Source organism: Amia ocellicauda, chromosome 2, assembly GCF_036373705.1.
Source record: "Amia ocellicauda isolate fAmiCal2 chromosome 2, fAmiCal2.hap1, whole genome shotgun sequence".
Taxonomy (NCBI): domain Eukaryota; kingdom Metazoa; phylum Chordata; class Actinopteri; order Amiiformes; family Amiidae; genus Amia; species Amia ocellicauda.
In genome coordinates this window covers 456,196-475,533 of record NC_089851.1, presented here as the reverse complement: position 1 = coordinate 475,533, position 19,338 = coordinate 456,196, and the positions used below count along the sequence as shown (strand labels likewise).

General features: G+C 50.0%; 1 protein-coding gene across 6 annotated transcripts in view; it reads left to right on the top strand.

The window, feature by feature from the left end:
* The window catches only part of LOC136760580 (microtubule-associated protein 4), a 92,537-nt gene that overhangs the window by 14,978 nt on the left and 58,221 nt on the right, over nucleotides 1-19,338 (top strand). For 4 of the 6 annotated variants that reach the window (XM_066716092.1, XM_066716085.1, XM_066716069.1 and 1 more), the window contains exons 3-7: nucleotides 535-734; nucleotides 3,560-3,619; nucleotides 17,277-17,387; nucleotides 17,485-17,583; nucleotides 18,134-18,295. In XM_066716092.1, coding sequence (XP_066572189.1) covers nucleotides 539-734; nucleotides 3,560-3,619; nucleotides 17,277-17,387; nucleotides 17,485-17,583; nucleotides 18,134-18,295 — 628 coding nt within the window. In that variant the 5' untranslated portion in view covers nucleotides 535-538. The remainder of the gene's footprint in view (nucleotides 1-534; nucleotides 735-3,559; nucleotides 3,620-17,276; nucleotides 17,388-17,484; nucleotides 17,584-18,133; nucleotides 18,296-19,338) is intronic. The other 2 variants (XM_066716060.1, XM_066716078.1) reach the window with 2 other exon arrangements.

The following is a 19,338-nucleotide window of genomic DNA, read 5'->3' as shown; positions in this document are numbered from 1 at the left end:
AACGGACCATGTGTCTATTGTAATGTTTGAATGTATGTTTTTATTAATTAATTTAGCTGATTTATAGTAGTTTATATTCAAGGCAATTCAGAATTACTGCTAAAATCCTTAAAATATGGATTGTTAATATTGTTTTGTATAGTTTCTACTGTAATTACCATTTATACTACATATACATTGATCAGATAGTACTAGGTTTAATTTACATCTGTGTGCTCTGTATTAGCTGATGGGAGCCTGTTTTATTAAAGTGGGGGGAGTGGATGGCTGTGGGGAGGAGGAGGCCATCATGACAAAAGCTGATTGTGGTTCTTTCCTATTGTTTTTATCAATATCTTCAATATTTTCTGTGTGCATTTTCAACTTTCCAGCATTTTTGTTGTAAATGAATACATTTAGTCATGGAAAATCAGAAAATGATCGTGGAAAAATCATGGAAAAAAAATCTGATTTGTGTGGGAACCCTGTGAAGTGGCTCCCCCTTGTGGTGTTGTGATCAGTGGCTGATGGACTGGGGGGGGCTTGTTCCTGCAGTGCCATGGATGACCTCAGTCTGAGCGACGCGCTGAGCGACAGTGCGGCCCCCAGGGACCCCGAGCCGCTGGTGGAGCGTGACTTCATGGCCCAGCTGGAGGCCGAGAGCTTCGATGACCAGGTTGGCGAGACAGTGGGCAAGACAGACTACCGGCCCCTGCTGGACAAGGATGAGGTCGCAGCAGACGGCCAGAGCCAGGGTGAGTTGGGGGACAATGGGAATAATCTGAACACATTCATCGCTGTTATTGTGCAGTGTTGGAGCGGGACTGATGCTTGGGCCGGGCCACGGGGCCACCCTCAGTGTGTTCAGGCCGGGCCGCGGGGCCACCCTTGGTGCGTTCAGGCCGGGCCATGGGGCCACACTCGGTGTGTTCAGTAGTGGAGTCCTGGGCTGAGGGCTTTGGGGGTGGAGAGAGAGAGAGGGGAGTGATTGTGTTGTGTGCGCTGCATGTGGGACTCCTGACTGAATGGTTTAATGTGAGCAATATGAGTGTGTGAGTGTGTCGATGCAGAAAGAGACGGAGACGGACACACTGACGCACACACTCCCAGACACAGGCATGCCTTATATATGTGATTTATATGATGTATTAGAGAGACAGGCTCACTCACACTGGGAAGAGGAGTATAGGTGGATGACGAGTGTGAGGGAGTGATAGAAGGCTGGATGGGGATGGAGAGAGGAAAGGAGAGTAATGCTCCTTGCACTTGAATTCACATCACATCGCATCACAATGGCACGTGGATTCCACAATGCGTCATTTTTCAACTTGAATGTAGTGGCTTCCAAGCCAATTTAAACACTACGGCCCCGGCAGTAGTTGGTAGATGTTCAACGCACCGGTCCCGTTGTTCTTCCTTTCGTGGCTCAGTGTTCATTCCTTGAGATGCTGTCTTTCGTTTAGTAAACATCACTTAATTAATTTGTACAATCCATAATCCATTGTACTCATAGAAAACGTAAATAAATATATAAATAGAGGTGAGAGGAGTAGGAGGAGGCAGAGGATAGAGTTTTAGAGTAGTAGACGAGGCTGAAAAACTGTAGCTTCCACTACTGCTAGGACTGCCATGTTCTCCCCATCACTTCCTCATATGGGCTCGGCTTCCCACAACAGTGGGCGTGGTCAAGCTGTCACTCATCTCCAGCAGCGAGTGTCAGATAATAACTAATCAAAACATGGGAAGCAAAAGCCCATCAAAATATACTTCATAACAACATATCTATACATAAATAATTTGAAAATATACACCGGTCAGCCATAACATTATGACCACTGACAGGTGAAGTGAATAACACTGATAATCTTGTTATCATGGCACTTGTCAGTGGGTGGGATATATTAGGCAGCAAGTGAACATTTTGTCCTCAAAGTTGATGTGTTAGAATCAGGAAAAATGGGCAGCGTAAGGATCTGAGCGACTTTGACAAGGGCCAAATTGTGATGGCTAGACGACTGGGTCAGAACATCTCCAAAACTGCAGCTCTTGTGGGGTGTTCCCGGTCTGCAGTGGTCAGAACCTGTCAAAAGTGTCCAAGGAAGGAAAAGCGGTGAACCGGCGACAGGGTCATGTGCGGCCAAGGCTCACTGATGCAAGTGGGGAGCGAAGGCTGGCCCGTGTCTGGCCCGATCCAACAGACAAGCTACTGTAGCTCAAATTGCTGAAAAAGTTAATGCTGGTTCTGATAGAAATGTGTCAGAACACACAGTGCGTCACAATTTGTTGCGTATGGGGCCGCGTAGCCGCAGACCAGTCAGGGTGCCCATGCTGACCCCTGTCCACTGCCGAAAGCGCCTACAATGGGCACGTGAGCATCAGAACTGGACCACGGAGCAATGGAAGAAGGTGGCCTGGTCTGATGAATCACGAGTTCAAGGTGTTGACTTGGCCTCCAAATTCCCCAGATCTCAATCCAATCGAGCATCTGTGGGATGTTCTGGACAAACGAGTCCGATCCATGGAGGCTACACCTCGCAACTTACAGGACTTCAAGGATCTGCTGCTAACGTCTTGGTGCCAGATACCACAGCACACCTTCAGAGGTCTAGTGGAGTCCATGCCTTGACGGGTCAGGGCTGTTTTGGCGGCAAAAGGGGGACCTACACAAGATTAGGCAGGTGGTCATAATGTTATGGCTGATCGGTGTATATTCAAAAGGCGCACCTAATGTGTGTCAGTGTGGTGCTCTGTGGGGGTGTGTGTGTGTGCGTGCGCGTGTCTGTGTGTGTCATTGCGGTGCTCTGTCTGTGCGGTGGGCTGCTTGTCTGTGCAGTAATGCAGCTTTGCAGTAATGCATCTGTGTGTCTGTCAGCACAGTAATGTGTCTGTCTGCATCAGTCTGAAGCTCAGGGGAGGGGAGAGAGGGATGGAAAATTACAGCGCAGAGAGAGAGAGAGAGAGAGAGCAGGTCAGTGTTATATAACTGGTCCTGGGGACGTCTGGCGGAGGGAGGGAGGTTAGAGTGGGGGGGGGGTTTCAGTATGAGCTGTCTGTTCAGTTATTGCAGTGTTACACAGGCAGACAATATTGTCTGTGTGTGTCAGTGCAGTGCTGCGTGCGTGCATGTGCGTGTGTGCGTGTCTGCGGTGCTCTGTGTGTGTCAGTGCAGTGCTCTGTGTGTGCGTGTCTGAGTGTAAGTGCGGTGCTGTGTGTGTGTGTGTCAGTGTGGTGTTCTGTGCGTGTTTGCATGTGCGTGTCTGTGTCAGTGGTGGGCTGCTTGTCTGTGCAGTAATGCGGCTGTGTGTCTGTGCAGTAATGCAGCTCTGCAGTAATGCATCTGTGTGTCTGTCAGCACAGTAATATGTCTGTCTGTACAGTAATGCGGCTCTACAGTAATGTCTGTGTGCGTCTGTTCGTTGCAGTAGTGGGTCTGTGTCTGCGCAGTAATGCAGCTCTGCAGTAATGCATCTGTGTGTCTGTCTGCGCAGAAATGCGGCTCTACTGTAATGTATGTGTGTGTCTGTCTGTGCAGTAGTGCATCTGTTTGTGCAGTAACGCGTCTGTGTGTCTGTCTGTGCAGGCGGTGTGCAGGCCGTGTTGGAGAATGGGGAGCAGGAGGGACAGGGGGCACAGAAACCTGGTAAGAGCTGTCCCACAATCCCTCTCTTCTTCCTGACCCCTGGGCACGCACTTCTCTCTGTCTCGCCTACTTTGGCTGCCGGTCTCACGTCTCGTCTGCGTTAGATTTGTTTAAGTTCAGTTTTGCGTCCTGTGGCTCCTGGGCTCCGTGTGTCTGCATACCTAGGCGGGCGAGACGCTGTGGCATTATGGCAGAGGCGTCCGGGCTGGTGTCCTCGGAGACGCCTGCTCAGTGGACACTGACCATCCAAGGGCAGACCAGGCTGCACTTCCTACTGTGTCATAAGAATAACACATTGATCTTCATCAACGCCTGTATCTGTCGAATGCCTCTCATTACAAGAACAGTGACAGCGTTTCACAAAAGCATTAAACTATTAACAAATGAAATGTCTAGAGATAAAAACAGCAGAGTATGAGTTAGCACTACAATAAATACATAAATAGCAATAAAGGGATGCAATACAATTAACTAATACAATAAAGTAATAGAGTAAAAGTGATAAAAAGCAGTTACCATATCAACACTGAAATGAATAAAAGGGAAATAAACAGGACAGACGCTGTGAGGAGCATGTGGCCCATTGGATGAGCTCTCCAGCCTGCATGGCTAGTTGTATAGTTGCTGTGCTGTTGTTTGGCCTGGAGGGGTGTGTGTCCTGCAGTGTTTTTTGCCCCCTGCTGCACAGCCCTAGCCCATAGGGGCCACAGTCTAAATCCAATCCAGCGTCCTGTGTGTGGTCGCTCTCTCTGAGTGCTCTGTGTGTGTGTGTGTGTGTGTGTGTGTGTGTTTTATTTAATCAGATCTTTATCTTTGTGGGTTGTATGGTTTCTCTCCTGCCTTTTCTGTTTGTTTTGAGGATCACTCTAGACCAAAGGTGCTCACCTCGCAGGCCACATATCCAAAATATTGAATTAACCCTTTCTTAAAACGGGATGCTTAATATAAACAAAAACAACTTTCATTCAGTGTTATCTGCAGCACTCAACCTCAGCTGCATTACAGAGGCTACAGTTAATCAATCAATCAATCAATCAATCAATACATTTTTATTTGTAAAGTTCCCTTCGCAGGGATTTATTTTGTAATATCAAGTCATATCTTGTATCTGTGAAATCTTGTGTTAATGTTATGTGTGCTTGGCTGTGTTTTGTGTCTTCTGAACTACAAAAGCACGAGTGAAACGGAAGCAATCATATGATAAACAGGCTGTGTGTGCCGGCCCTAGAGCTCTGTCTGAGTGTGTGTGTGTGTGTGTGTGTGTGTATATACTGACTGTGTACTTGGGTTGTGTGTGTGTGTAAATGAATTGATCGTGTACTCAGTGTGTGTGTACAGTGACCGTATACAGTGTGTTCATAAAGAGTGGGTCAGTATTTGTATTTGCAGTGTGTCTGGGCGTTTACACAGTGTGTATACGCAGGGGCTGGCATTCCCCTGGGGCTGGTCTGCTCTAGGCTGGTGTGTGTTGTGCAGTTTATTGTATTGGCCTGTGGGGTGTTTGTGGTGTTGGGGGGCACAGAGGGATTGTATTGGTTTAGGCTCTGAGGTGTAGGGGAGACAGCAGTGACACAGTGCAGTGTGTCACGGTGGAGAGGCAGGGAGCAGTAACACAGCATGGTGCGTCAAGAGTGCCAGTGTTGTCTCAGTCGTGGTGTTGTCAGCCTGCTTGCTTGTGTGTCGTCCTGCATGCAGTGTCAGCAGTTTGGGGGGGTGCATGCCGATCTGTGTGTGTGTTGCTTGCTGGAATAGTACAGACTACGGACATGGTGGGGGGGCTGTACTTTCCCCTGGCTCAGCTCGTTGACTCTTGATGATTCCAACACAATATAATACAATACAATACAATACGGCACGGCACGCTACACTTGGGGCTCCGGCACAGCTCGGCATACTAGGGAGTGATGACAGGGGTCAGCTGACAGTATGTCCATGGGTGGCTGTGGCGCAGGGTGCATGCGGGGGTGCAGTGTGCTGTTCAGTGCTGAGGCCAATACTAACCAACTCTCTCTCATTCTCTCCACATCCCACTGCCCCCCCCTTCATCTGCCTCTTCTTTTCTCTTCTTGTCTTTCTACCTCTGTGTCCTTATCTTCCTTCTCTCCCTTTCTTATCTCTCTCCTCCCCCTACCTGCAATTCCAACTCGCCTCCTTCTCCCCTCCTCCCATTTTTCCACTCCTCCCTCATCCCTCTATTCCAACAGTTTAGAGAATGAAGTGACCCCAGCGCTGCCCCCTCTCCCCTCTCTACCTCCCTCCCTCCATTGCTTCTCACAGTCCAGTCTAGTCAGAAGACCAGCTGTGTCCCTGGGGCCCCCCGACTCCAAACCCTGGACCCCTGCCCACTCCAGCCACCTGCCCACCCCCCCCCACTCTCTTTCCTCCCCCTGTCCCTCTCTCCCAGCCGCTCCCCTGTCCCTCCTGGCCTGGGGTAGTTGTCTCCGGCTCGTCCGTCACAGATGGAGAGAAAGTCAGACGGACAGGGGCTGCTGGGAGACGGGGACAGGCAGACTGTGTACACAGAAACTGTACTGGCAGTACACTACAGGGGGACAGCGGGTGGAGAGACGGGACAGATGGACTGTGGATGCTGAAGACGATCTGCATGACAAACGGGACCGAAGGACAGACAGACAGGGCCCTGTGGACACTCGCAAAATCAACCCCGGACAGACTGAATGGACACACAGACGCACACACAGACGCAATGCACAGGACTGGACGCATACATGGCCCCTGGGGGTGGGATGGAGGGACAGAGGACACACATAGAAGGACATGGGACATGGACACTGCAGAGATCAGCAGGACAGTAGTGGACAGACTGACCGTGCACAATACCGGGTGATCAGGCCCAGGGCTCAGACCTGTCAGGTTGCTGCCCCCACACCCACCTTTCCCCTCCATCTATTACCCCTCTGTCACTTGCACCACCCCACCACCCTGCCCAAATCTCTGCCCAGCTCTACACAACCCGCCCACACCTCTGCCCAGCTCTACACAACCTGCCCACAACTCTGCCCAGCTCTACACACCTCTGCCCAGCTCTACACAACCCGCCCACACCTCTGCCCAGCTCTACACAACCTGCCCACACCTCTGCCCAGCTCTACACACCTGCCCAGCTCTACACAACCCGCCCAAACACCTCTGCCCAGCTCTACACAACCTGCCCACACCTCTGCCCAGCTCTACACACCTCTGCCCAGCTCTACACAACCCGCCCAGCTCTACACAACGTGCCCACACCTCTGCCCAGCTCTACACAAACCGCCCACACCTCTGCCCAGCTCTACACACCTCTGCCCAGCTCTACACAACCCGCCCAGCTCTACACAACGTGCCCACACCTCTGCCCAGCTCTACACAAACCGCCCACACCTCTGCCCAGCTCTACACAACCTGCCCACACCTCTGCCCAACTCTACACACCTCTACCCAGCTCTACACAACCCGCCCAGCTCTACACAACCTGCCCACACCTCTGCCCAGCTCTACACACCTCTACCCAGCTCTACACAACCCGCCCAGCTCTACACAACCTGCCCACACCTCTGCCCAGCTCCGCCCTAATCTCCGCAGCAGCAGGACCTCACTAACCGCACGGGTGGCAGCCTGACTCGGCACTGCAACTGCGCTCTGCACTCTGATGATGCTCTTGCCTTTCTGACTCCGATCTCATTGCACTGATTTATTAATTTATTAACTGATTGATTTATTTATTAATATATTTATACATTTTTATTTGATGGATTGACTGTATCATTGACTGAGTGGCTGGTTGACCTGACTTGTCTTTGTGTTTCGTAGCCTGTCTGTCTCCTGTCTCCTGTCCTTCACACACAGCCTCCTCTCTCTTCTTTTCTCAGATTTCTTGTCTCTCTCCTCTTTATCCATGTTGTTAAAAGTCAGTCTCTCTCTCTCTCTTTGTGTGACACTGCACTGAAGAGGGTGCCAGTGCATGTCTGTGGTTGTTTCTGCATCGCTCTGAGTGTGTGTGTGTGTGTGTGTGTGTGTGTGTGTAGCTGCACTGTGCTAATAAAGTCTTGTCTCACACCACACCTCGTCCAGCCTCCTTCCTCTGGATCCGTCTCGCTCCTCTCTCCCTCCTGCTCCACACCACCAATTATATCAAAATGGATAGTGCAGACAGAAAGGAAACGGAAATCTATGAATTCATAGATACATGCAAGCTAGGGGGAACATGTAAAAACACACACACCAGATTACACATACAACATGGCACATCCTACACACAGGAGACACCGCAGTGGGGCGCTCTGCTGTGTGCGCAGCATCTCCTGTCTGTGAGTCGTGTCTCTGCTCCGAGTGTGAGAGAGTGGGGAGCAGCCTGCTATGCCCCCCGGGGGAGGTGTGTGTGCGTGTGTGAGTGTAATTGAGTGAGTGTTTGTGTGTGTGTCTCTGTGTGTGTCTGTGTGTGTTTGTGTGTCAGTGAGTGTGAGTATGTGTGTGTGTGGGGGGGGTCCCAGGGGGGCTGGGATCTGTGTCACTGTGCAGTGTGGACCTCATTTCCCAGAGAACTGCGGCAGAGACACGTCCCTCACATGAGCTCATCTCCCTACCCCCCATGCCCATCTCTGAGCAGTGGGGCGAGTGTGAAAGGTGTTGCGTTGTGCTGTGTTACATAAGCTGCGGCTCTGATGGCCTGCGCTGGGGGGGACGCTGCCTTATGTAAAGCCTGCCGCGCTGGACTGCGCTGACTGGGCTCTTATATAAAGGCTGTCCCTGCCTGAGCCCTGCAGAGGATATGCTCCAGACTCGGGGTCCCCCAGGTCCCCTGCCAAGCGCCCCGAGAGCCAGAGCCACTGTGCGTGTGTGTGTGTGTGAGAGTGTGCACAGCTGTCAAAGCATGATTCATGGGTCTCTCTCTCTCTCTCAGTGTACCGATGAGTCCTCAGGGTTGTGCAGGTCAGTCCTGTGCTGAAAGGACACCCTCTCTCTCTCTCTGTACCGATGAGTCCTCGGGGGGGCGGTCAGCCACGTGCCGCGCCGGGCCGCTCAGCCTGGGTCAGGCGGCGTCTCACACAGCTGGGCTGCTGACTGCACTGCCAGCACGGCTTTTTATAGATTCTGTCCTCCGCAGCAAGAAGCGCTGAAACACTCTCTCTCGCGCACGCACATCTCCTTCTTCCCCTCATCTCCGTCCCTCTCCCCCTCCCTCCACCTGTTAGGCCGAGATGGAGAGAGAGAGCGACGGAAAGATGGAGAGCGCAAGCGGAGATTAAATGTCTGTCTTGTGCGTGTCACTTTTACTTTGCCAGCGCCGGCGAGAAAGCAGCTTTGAACTGAAGAGAATCGTGTACCTGGAATGAAATGCACCGAGAGTGGCTTCACAGAGGAGAGAGAGAGAGAGGGAGAGAGTGAGAGAGCGAGAGAGAGAGAGAGAGAGAGAGAGAGACCAGGCAAGGGCACGAGTGTAAAGTTGAGAAGCTTTGGTGATCCCTGTTTAACTTGTCTAAGTCAATATAACTTAGAATTGAAGAGAAACTCCACACTGATGGAGGGAGAGAGAGGGAGACGGAGATATGGAGAAAGAAGCATGAACAGGATTAATGGCGAGGGGGAGGGCTGAGACCCAGAGATTGAGGTTGAGGTTGAGGTTTAGAGAGAGGGATTAACAGAAAGGGAGAAGGAGAGTGAGGGGGAAAGAGGAAGAAGAGCAGATGGATTAAGAAAGAGAGAATAGATGTGCAGAGAGGGAGGGGTGGAGAGATTGGGAGAGAAACAGGACGCAGGAAGGAGCTTCCCGGCTGAGCTCTGGAGATTCCTGGTCTTCCAGGACGTGGCTGTGTCTGAATACAGTGACGTGTCTTAGCAGAAGCACGGACGTGGGGCGCCTCGACAATCGTCACACCGCTCCTTCGGGCGCTGACCCGCATGAGCGGCTGGGTTTTTCCCAAGAGGGCTGCAGGACGGGGATTAGACACGCCCATGTTGTTGAGCTGCAGTGGAAATAGCCCCTCTGTGAGTGGAGTTTACCATGGTCCATAACAGGATAAAACTGCTAAAAACATTGTACAATCCTGGTCAGGATACACACGAACACACACAGGCCATAAGGGCCAGAGGCCCCGTTTTTGTCGGAGTGTTTTTGCCAAAGTGCAGTACACTACATTTTACTGTGTTCTTACCACATTTGATTGATTTTACCACGGTAAACCATAATACAGCCTATTTCATGTTTTTTTTTACCACACCATACTACTACTTTTTACTAAGTTTTTACCACGGTACGATGCAACTACAAGTCCAGTTGTACCACACACAATCTCCAAACCATAATTTCTCAGAGTGTGTGTGCGTGTTATTTTTCTGTCCTCTCTTTCCTGCCCCAAGCACATCCCATGTCTTACCAGAGTAATTTTACTACACTTTACTGTCCTGCATTGATTACACTCAGGTCTAACCAAAGACCCTCTCTCCACCGGACCTCCGTGTAATCCCATAATGCATCGTGTCTCAATGCCGGAAGAAAAGGGGGGCGTTGCCTCTTGATTTGATAGAGGTATAACCAACGATGACTATTGTAGCCACATCTCTGCAGGGTTTCACGCTGAGAGCTTCACAACCACAGGAGGAGAGCCAGTACTAGATGGAATCGTCAGCATCGCCACGCAGACTAATAATACATAACCTTGCGTGCGGACCTCACGATGCGCTCTGCCATACGGACGCAGGCAAGGACAGGCGTGAAGGACAGGCTCGCAGTGTGCGTCACACACATCTCTAATACACAACACCCCACGCTGCAAGAAACGGCTCAGATTAATTATTCATGTGTTCAAGCAAGGTTTGAAAGCCGGACTCTGCGCTCCCGACGTCAGCGGGAGGAGCCTTGACGGGTTCATTGGCACCATTGTGTTGTGAAGTTCTGACTCACTGTTTCATTGTGTTGTGATGTTCTGACTCGCTGTGTGTTGTTGTGTTGTGATGTTCTGACTCTCAGTGTGTCTTTGTGTTGTGATGTTCTGACTCACTGTGTGTCGTTGTGTTATGATGTTCTGACTCTCGCTGTGTGTCGTTGTGTTGTGATGTTCTGACTCACTGTGTCTTTGTGTTGTGATGTTCTGACTCACTGTGTGTCGTTGTGTTGTGATGTTCTGACTCACTGTGTGTCGTTGTGTTGTGATGTTCTGACTCTCAGTGTGTCATTGTGTTGTGATGTTCTGACTCACTGTGTGTCGTTGTGTTGTGATGTTCTGACTCACTGTGTGTCGTTGTGTTGTGATGTTCTGACTCTCAGTGTGTCATTGTGTTGTGATGTTCTGACTCTCAGTGTGTCATTGTGTTGTGATGTTCTGACTCACTGTGTGTCGTTGTGATGTGATGTTCTGACTCACTGTGTGTCGTTGTGTTGTGATGTTCTGACTCTCAGTGTGTCATTGTGTTGTGATGTTCTGACTCACTGTGTGTCGTTGTGTTGTGATGTTCTGACTCACTGTGTGTCGTTGTGATGTGATGTTCTGACTCTCAGTGTGTCATTGTGATGTTCTGACTCTCACTGTGTGTCGTTGTGATGTTCTGACTCTCAGTGTGTGTCGTTGTGATGTTCTGACTCTCACTGTGTGTCGTTGTGATGTTCTGACTCTCGCTGTGTCGTTGTGTTGTGATGTTCTGACTCTCAGTGTGTGTCGTTGTGATGTTCTGACTCTCACTGTGTGTCGTTGTGATGTTCTGACTCTCGCTGTGTCGTTGTGTTGTGATGTTCTGACTCTCAGTGTGTGTCGTTGTGATGTTCTGACTCTCACTGTGTGTCGTTGTGATGTTCTGACTCTCACTGTTTGTCATTGTGTTGTGATGTTCTGACTCTCGCTGTGTCGTTGTGTTGTGATGTTCTGACTCTCGCTGTGTCATTGTGTTGTGATGTTCTGACTCTCACTGTTTGTCATTGTGATGTGATGTTCTGACTCTCGCTGTGTCGTTGTGATGTGATGTTCTGACTCTCAGTGTGTCGTTGTGTTGTGATGTTCTGACTCTCAGTGTGTGTCGTTGTGATGTTCTGACTCTCGCTGTGTCATTGTGTTGTGATGTTCTGACTCTCGCTGTGTCATTGTGTTGTGATGTTCTGACTCTCGCTGTGTCGTTGTGTTGTGATGTTCTGACTCTCAGTGTGTGTCGTTGTGATGTTCTGACTCTCGCTGTGTCATTGTGTTGTGATGTTCTGACTCTCGCTGTGTCATTGTGTTGTGATGTTCTGACTCTCGCTGTGTCGTTGTGTTGTGATGTTCTGACTCTCAGTGTGTGTCGTTGTGATGTTCTGACTCTCGCTGTGTCGTTGTGATGTGATGTTCTGACTCTCAGTGTGTGTCGTTGTGATGTTCTGACTCTCGCTGTGTCGTTGTGTTGTGATGTTCTGACTCTCAGTGTGTGTCGTTGTGATGTGATGTTCTGACTCTCACTGTGTGTCGTTGTGATGTTCTGACTCTCGCTGTGTCGTTGTGTTGTGATGTTCTGACTCTCGCTGTGTCGTTGTGTTGTGATGTTCTGACTCTCGCTGTGTGTCATTGTGTTGTGATGTTCTGACTCTCAGTGTGTGTCGTTGTGATGTTCTGACTCTCGCTGTGTCATTGTGTTGTGATGTTCTGACTCACTGTGTGTCGTTGTGTTGTGATGTTCTGACTCTCAGTGTGTCATTGTGTTGTGATGTTCTGACTCACTGTGTGTCGTTGTGTTGTGATGTTCTGACTCTCAGTGTGTCATTGTGTTGTGATGTTCTGACTCTCAGTGTGTGTCGTTGTGATGATCTGAGTCACTGTGTGTCGTTGTGTTGTGATGTTCTGACTCTCAGTGTGTGTCGTTGTGATGTGATGTTCTGACTCTCAGTGTGTGTCGTTGTGATGTTCTGACTCTCACTGTGTGTCGTTGTGATGGTCTGACTCTCACTGTGTCATTGTGATGTGATGTTCTGACTCTCAGTGTGTCGCTGTGATGGTCTGACTCTCGCTGTGTCATTGTGTTATGATGTTCTGACTCTCGCTGTGTCGTTGTGTTGTGATGTTCTGACTCTCGCTGTGTCGTTGTGTTGTGATGTTCTGACTCTCAGTGTGTGTCGTTGTGATGTTCTGACTCTCACTGTGTGTCGTTGTGATGTTCTGACTCGCTGTGTGTCGTTGTGATGTTCTGACTCTCGCTGTGTCATTGTGTTGTGATGTTCTGACTCTCGCTGTGTCGTTGTGTTGTGATGTTCTGACTCTCGCTGTGTCGTTGTGTTGTGATGTTCTGACTCTCACTGTGTGTCGTTGTGATGTGATGTTCTGACTCTCGCTGTGTCGTTGTGATGTGATGTTCTGACTCTCAGTGTGTGTCGTTGTGGTGTTCTGACTCTCGCTGTGTCATTGTGTTGTGATGTTCTGACTCTCAGTGTGTGTCGTTGTGATGTTCTGACTCTCGCTGTGTCATTGTGTTGTGATGTTCTGACTCTCGCTGTGTCATTGTGTTGTGATGTTCTGACTCTCAGTGCGTGTCGTTGTGATGTGATGTTCTGACTCTCACTGTGTGTCGTTGTGATGTTCTGACTCTCGCTGTGTCGTTGTGTTGTGATGTTCTGACTCTCAGTGTGTGTCGTTGTGTTGTGATGTTCTGACTCGCTGTGTGTCGTTGTGATGTGATGTTCTGACTCTCAGTGTGTGTCGTTGTGACGTTCTGACTCTCGCTGTGTCATTGTGTTGTGATGTTTTGACTCTCACTGTTTGTCATTGTGTTGTGATGTTCTGACTCTCAGTGTGTGTCATTGTGATGTGATGTTCTGACTCTCAGTGTGTCGTTGTGATGTTCTGACTCTCGCTGTGTCATTGTGTTGTGATGTTCTGACTCGCTGTGTCATTGTGTTGTGATGTTCTGACTCTCAGTGTGTCATTGTGTTGTGATGTTCTGACTCTCACTGTTTGTCGTTATGATGTGATGTTCTGACTCTCAGTGTGTGTCGTTGTGACGTTCTGACTCTCGCTGTGTTATTGTGTTGTGATGTTCTGACTCTCACTGTTTGTCATTGTGTTGTGATGTTCTGACTCTCAGTGTGTGTCATTGTGTGATGTTCTGACTCTCAGTGTGTCGTTGTGATGTTCTGACTCTCGCTGTGTCATTGTGTTGTGATGTTCTGACTCTCAGTGTGTGTCGTTGTGATGTTCTGACTCTCGCTGTGTCGTTGTGTTGTGATGTTCTGACTCTCGCTGTGTCGTTGTGTTGTGATGTTCTGACTCTCAGTGTGTGTCGTTGTGTTGTGATGTTCTGACTCTCAGTGTGTGTCGTTGTGATGTGATGTTCTGACTCTCAGTGTGTGTCGTTGTGACGTTCTGACTCTCGCTGTGTTATTGTGTTGTGATGTTCTGACTCTCACTGTTTGTCATTGTGTTGTGATGTTCTGACTCTCAGTGTGTGTCATTGTGTTGTGATGTTCTGACTCTCAGTGTGTGTCGTTGTGTTGTGATGTTCTGACTCTCGCTGTGTCATTGTGATGTGATGTTCTGACTCAGTGTGTCGTGATGTTCTGACTCTCGCTGTGTCATTGTGTTGTGATGTTCTGACTCTCGCTGTGTCGTTGTGATGTGATGTTCTGACTCTCAGTGTGTGTCGTTGTGATGTTCTGACTCTCGCTGTGTCGTTGTGTTGTGATGTTCTGACTCTCGCTGTGTCGTTGTGTTGTGATGTTCTGACTCTCGCTGTGTCATTGTGTTGTGATGTTCTGACTCTCACTGTTTGTCATTGTGATGTGATGTTCTGACTCTTGCTGTGTCGTTGTGTTGTGATGTTCTGACTCTCGCTGTGTGTCGTTGTGTTGTGATGTTCTGACTCTCACTGTGTGTCGTTGTGTTGTGATGTTCTGACTCTCAGTGTGTGTCCTTGTGATGTGATGTTCTGACTCACTGTGTGTCGTTGTGATGTGATGTTCTGACTCTCGCTGTGTCGTTGTGTTGTGATGTTCTGACTCTCACTGTGTGTCGTTGTGATGTTCTGACTCTCAGTGTGTGTCGTTGTGATGTTCTGACTCTCGCTGTGTCGTTGTGATGTGATGTTCTGACTCTCACTGTGTGTCGTTGTGATGTGATGTTGACTCACTGTGTGTCGTTGTGATGTGATGTTCTGACTCTCGCTGTGTCGTTGTGTTGTGATGTTCTGACTCTCACTGTGTGTCGTTGTGATGTTCTGACTCTCAGTGTGTGTTGTTGTGATGTTCTGACTCTCGCTGTGTCATTGTGTTGTGATGTTCTGACTCTCGCTGTGTCATTGTGTTGTGATGTTCTGACTCTCACTGTTTGTCATTGTGTTGTGATGTTCTGACTCTCAGTGTGTCGTGATGTTCTGACTCTCGCTGTGTCATTGTGTTGTGATGTTCTGACTCGCTGTGTCGTTGTGTTGTGATGTTCTGACTCTCAGTGTGTCGTTGTGATGTTCTGACTCTCGCTGTGTCGTTGTGTTGTGATGTTCTGACTCTCAGTGTGTCGTTGTGATGTTCTGACTCTCGCTGTGTCATTGTGTTGTGATGTTCTGACTCGCTGTGTCGTTGTGTTGTGATGTTCTGACTCTCGCTGTGTTGTGATGTTCTGACTCTCGCTGTGTCGTTGTGTTGTGATGTTCTGACTCTCAGTGTGTGTCGTTGTGTTGTGATGTTCTGACTCTCAGTGTGTGTCGTTGTGATGTGATGTTCTGACTCTCAGTGTGTGTCGTTGTGACGTTCTGACTCTCGCTGTGTCATTGTGTTGTGATGTTCTGACTCTCACTGTTTGTCATTGTGTTGTGATGTTCTGACTCTCAGTGTGTGTCATTGTGATGTGATGTTCTGACTCTCAGTGTGTGTCGTTGTGACGTTCTGACTCTCGCTGTGTCATTGTGTTGTGATGTTCTGACTCGCTGTGTCGTTGTGTTGTGATGTTCTGACTCTCGCTGTGTCGTTGTGTTGTGATGTTCTGACTCTCAGTGTGTGTCTTCGTGTCGGTCCAGGCTGTAGTGCTGCAGGACTGGGTGTGCCGGGGGTGCCATGCAGTGAAGGGTTAACTGGGCTCGTGCGGCGCTGCTGGGTCAGCACTGCGCTTCACTGCCAGCTGCGCTGAATAATGACAGGGATAAATATAGCCTGAGAGTCCCGTCCTGGGGGGGTTCTGCAGTGCGAGGAGCTCAATTCGGAGGAAAGAAAGTGGGTCAGAGACTCGGAGAGACAGAGAGAGAGAACGAAGAAAAGTAAAAGTTAGAAAGAGGCTGAATGTGTGTCAGTCACGAGTACTCAACACTGAGCACTGCGCACACTGCAGACACAGACACAACACTGAGCACTGAGCACACTGCAGACACAGACACACAGACAGAAGCGAGAGGCACACGCTCTGTGGGACAGGACGGGGCGGGACAGGGGGTGCTATCACGTGCTCAGATGCTGTTGTGACACAGCTGTGTGTGAGGAGCTGGTGTGAGGTGTCCAGGTCAGCAGGGTCCCAGTAGGTATGTAGCCACACTTTGAGGATGCAGTGACTTCTACAGGCTGGACAGCTCTGTCGTTGTGTCTGTGTTTCTGTGCACTAGTTCAGCACTTTTCACAGCACCGCTGAGTCTGCCTGCCTGTCTGCCAATCTGCCTGGCTGTCTCTCTGTCTCTCTGCCTGGCTCTCTGTCCGTCTTCAGCTGAAATGCAAATGAAGTCGCAGCTTCACTGTAAGAGTCCAGAGCAGAGGCACCGGTGCATCAGAGGGAAATGATAAAGGACAATAAACATGTCCATTCATATAGAGACAAAGTCAGAACTCTGTATTTCTCTTTCCCTCTCTCCCTCTCTCCCTCCGAAGGCGATTCAGTTTCACACTTTGTCTCTGAGACTCAAGTCTGGGGGATGTGGGGGGGGGGGTAAAATAAACCTCAGACTGACATTCAGACCGAGTTTGTCACAGAGCAGTGCCTCTGCTTCTGTCTTTCTCTCTCTCTGTGTGCCTGTGGTTCTCCTCTGTCCTCACCCTCACCCTGCTTCCCTCCCTCTCACACTTTTCTCCCTGGCTGGCTGTTCCTAATTTGCCCTGTCTCTTGCTCCCCCACTCCTTACCTCTCCCTCTCCCCCATCGTCTCTACATTCCTCTTTCCCCCTCCTTCCCACCCTTCCCCCGATCTCCCTCTTCCTCTGTCTCTCCCTCCCCCCCCCCTCCCCCCTCTCTGGGTGCTGTCTGCAGAGAGATTTGGCATGGGGGTGATTTTGGGATACTGCAGCTCAGCTCCTCTGGCAGCAACATTCACACACAGGAGGGGAGGGCGGGGGGGTGAGGGCAGACAGAGACAAACGCAGAGAGAGAGAGAGAGAGAGAGATTTTCACAGTTAGAGAGGTACTGAAAAGAAAAGGATGGAGAGAGATTGAGGAAGAGACAGAGGGAGAGAGAGAGAGACAGACAGAGAAATGCAGTGAATCATTAGTTAGTCATCCCTGGAGACAGACAGCACAGAGGAGTTTGGGGTCAGTCGGGGGTCAGTCTCGGTGACTGCAGTCTAACAAGGCTCGGGGTTCTCTCTCCCTCCCTCCCTACCCATCTCTCCCTTCCTCTTCAGTGTTGGTTAACTGAGTTCTCGACAGCAATAGCATTTTTTGCTGTACACTTTTCAGTGCTGGTCAGCAGTGCTGGCCCCCGGAGGAACTCACGCGCTGCTGCTTGTGTTTCCTGTACAGCCGTCTCTGCAGTGACACAGGGCGGACAGACGCCAGTGCAGCACCAGGAAGCCCAGGGGGAAGTGCGGCCCATTGCAGAGCAGCACATACTGGCTGCTGACTTCCTGTCAGGTGGGAACCCCGTTATACCCGTCCTCACCTCTGTGTGTGTGTCCTCCCTACAAGGATGGCCAACCCCCCTCTCTCTCTCTCTCTCTCTCTGGCGCAGCAGGGATGTTGGGTGTCCCGGAGGTGTGGGGGTCTCAGCCAGGCCCTCCTCAGCCGAAGCTCGGCAGCCCGTTGCCCCCCGTAGGACCCACCCTCACAGGTCTTCATCTCCGTGTCTCTCTTGTCAGATTGACTCTGCTGTGACTGTGTGTGTGTGTGAGTGTCAGTGTTTGTGTGTGTCTCTGTGTGTCAGGTTGTGCGTGTATCTGTGTCTCAGTGTGTGTGTGTGTTGTGTGTGTTTCAGTGTGTGTGTGCTTTGTGTGACATTTCAGGGCTTTAATGTGTCAAATTCACTGAGTGTGTGTTACAGGGTCTTTGTGTCCCACTGTTTGTGTGTTCATTGCTGCCATTTGACAACTCCTAACTAGTTATTGACCTGGTGAGACCATATTGTTACTGAAGTGTCTCTCCTCGACAGACCGCTGTTTGCTGCTGATTTCGCTCATTTTTAATCAAAACTCTCCTCACTTCTTGCGTCTCTGCTGGCATTTTAAAAATGGCGGTTGAACTCCAGCAAATAACTTTTTATGTAGACGACTTTACCCCACACACACCCTGTGTGTTTCAGTGTTTGTGTGTCAGTGTGTCACTCTCAGTGTGTGTTTGTGTGTGTTATTGTGTCAGTCTCAGTGTGTGTGTTTGTTTTTAAGGGGTGTCATTGTTGGCTGATGTCGGGCCCCCCCCCCAGCAGAGGGAGCCCCGTAGTGTCGCTGAGCCCCAGCAGACCCCCCCCTCAACGGCTGTGCCACTGAGCCCCCGCTCCCCTGCCGAGCTGCACAGCACGGAGCCCCCGGCACAGGAGCTGGCCAAAGGTAGGGGGCGCTCTGCCTCGGGGCCATGGAGGGGTCTGGGCCCTCACACTCACACAGTCCCACTGTTTCACACACACACAATCGCACTCTTACACACAAACAAACACACACTCACTCACTCACTCACTCACTCACTCACTCTCTCTCACACACACACCTCTCTCACTTGGGCGTTCATCTCCTCCAGAGGTTTATGGGATTACAGCTCTTTCTCACTGTGAGCAGACAAGGCAGACTGTGTGTGTGTGAAGTGTGTGTTTGTGTGAGAGTGTGTGGAGAGTGTATGTGTGAGTGTGTAGTGTATGTCTGTGTGTGTGTTTGTGTGATTGTGTGTCAGTATTACAGTAGTACTGTTCAGTCAGCAGAGTTCACACTGTATTTAACACACTGCGCTGTTCCCCGCAATGCACAGGTGCGTTAATATTCACACAGACAGTGCTTTTGGTTAGAGGTTGGCTCTCTGCCCTCGTGCCATGGCTTCCTTCCCGCCCACCCCTCCCAGTGGGTGGCAGTGCCAGGCACAGCACTCACATGACCCCCCGTATCTGCTCTTTGTCTGCCTCTAACTCCCAGTGACCCGACTCCCACCATGCTCTGTCCATCTGTCACTCGCTCCTTTGTGCCCTCCTTCTTGTGTCCCTCCATCCTGCCCCCTGTCCCTCACACCCCTGCACCCCTCTCTCCTGCAGTACAATACAGTATTGCACAATACAATATAGTACAGTGTCACACAATACAATACAATATAATACAGTACAGAGCAATACAATACAGTACAATACTGTATTGCACAATACAACACAATACAGTACAGAGCAATACTGTACAGTAAAATACATTACAGAACAATACAATACAGTACAATGTAATACAGTACAGTACAGGACAATGCAGTCTATAATACTGTACTGTTCTATGCTCTGTTATACCGCACTGCACTGTATCGCACAACGCTGTGCTACACTAGACTAGATTAGACTTGACATACTGTATGTTACTTTGTCTGTTAGTGTCTCTAGCTGAGTCTGCAGTGTCACATGACC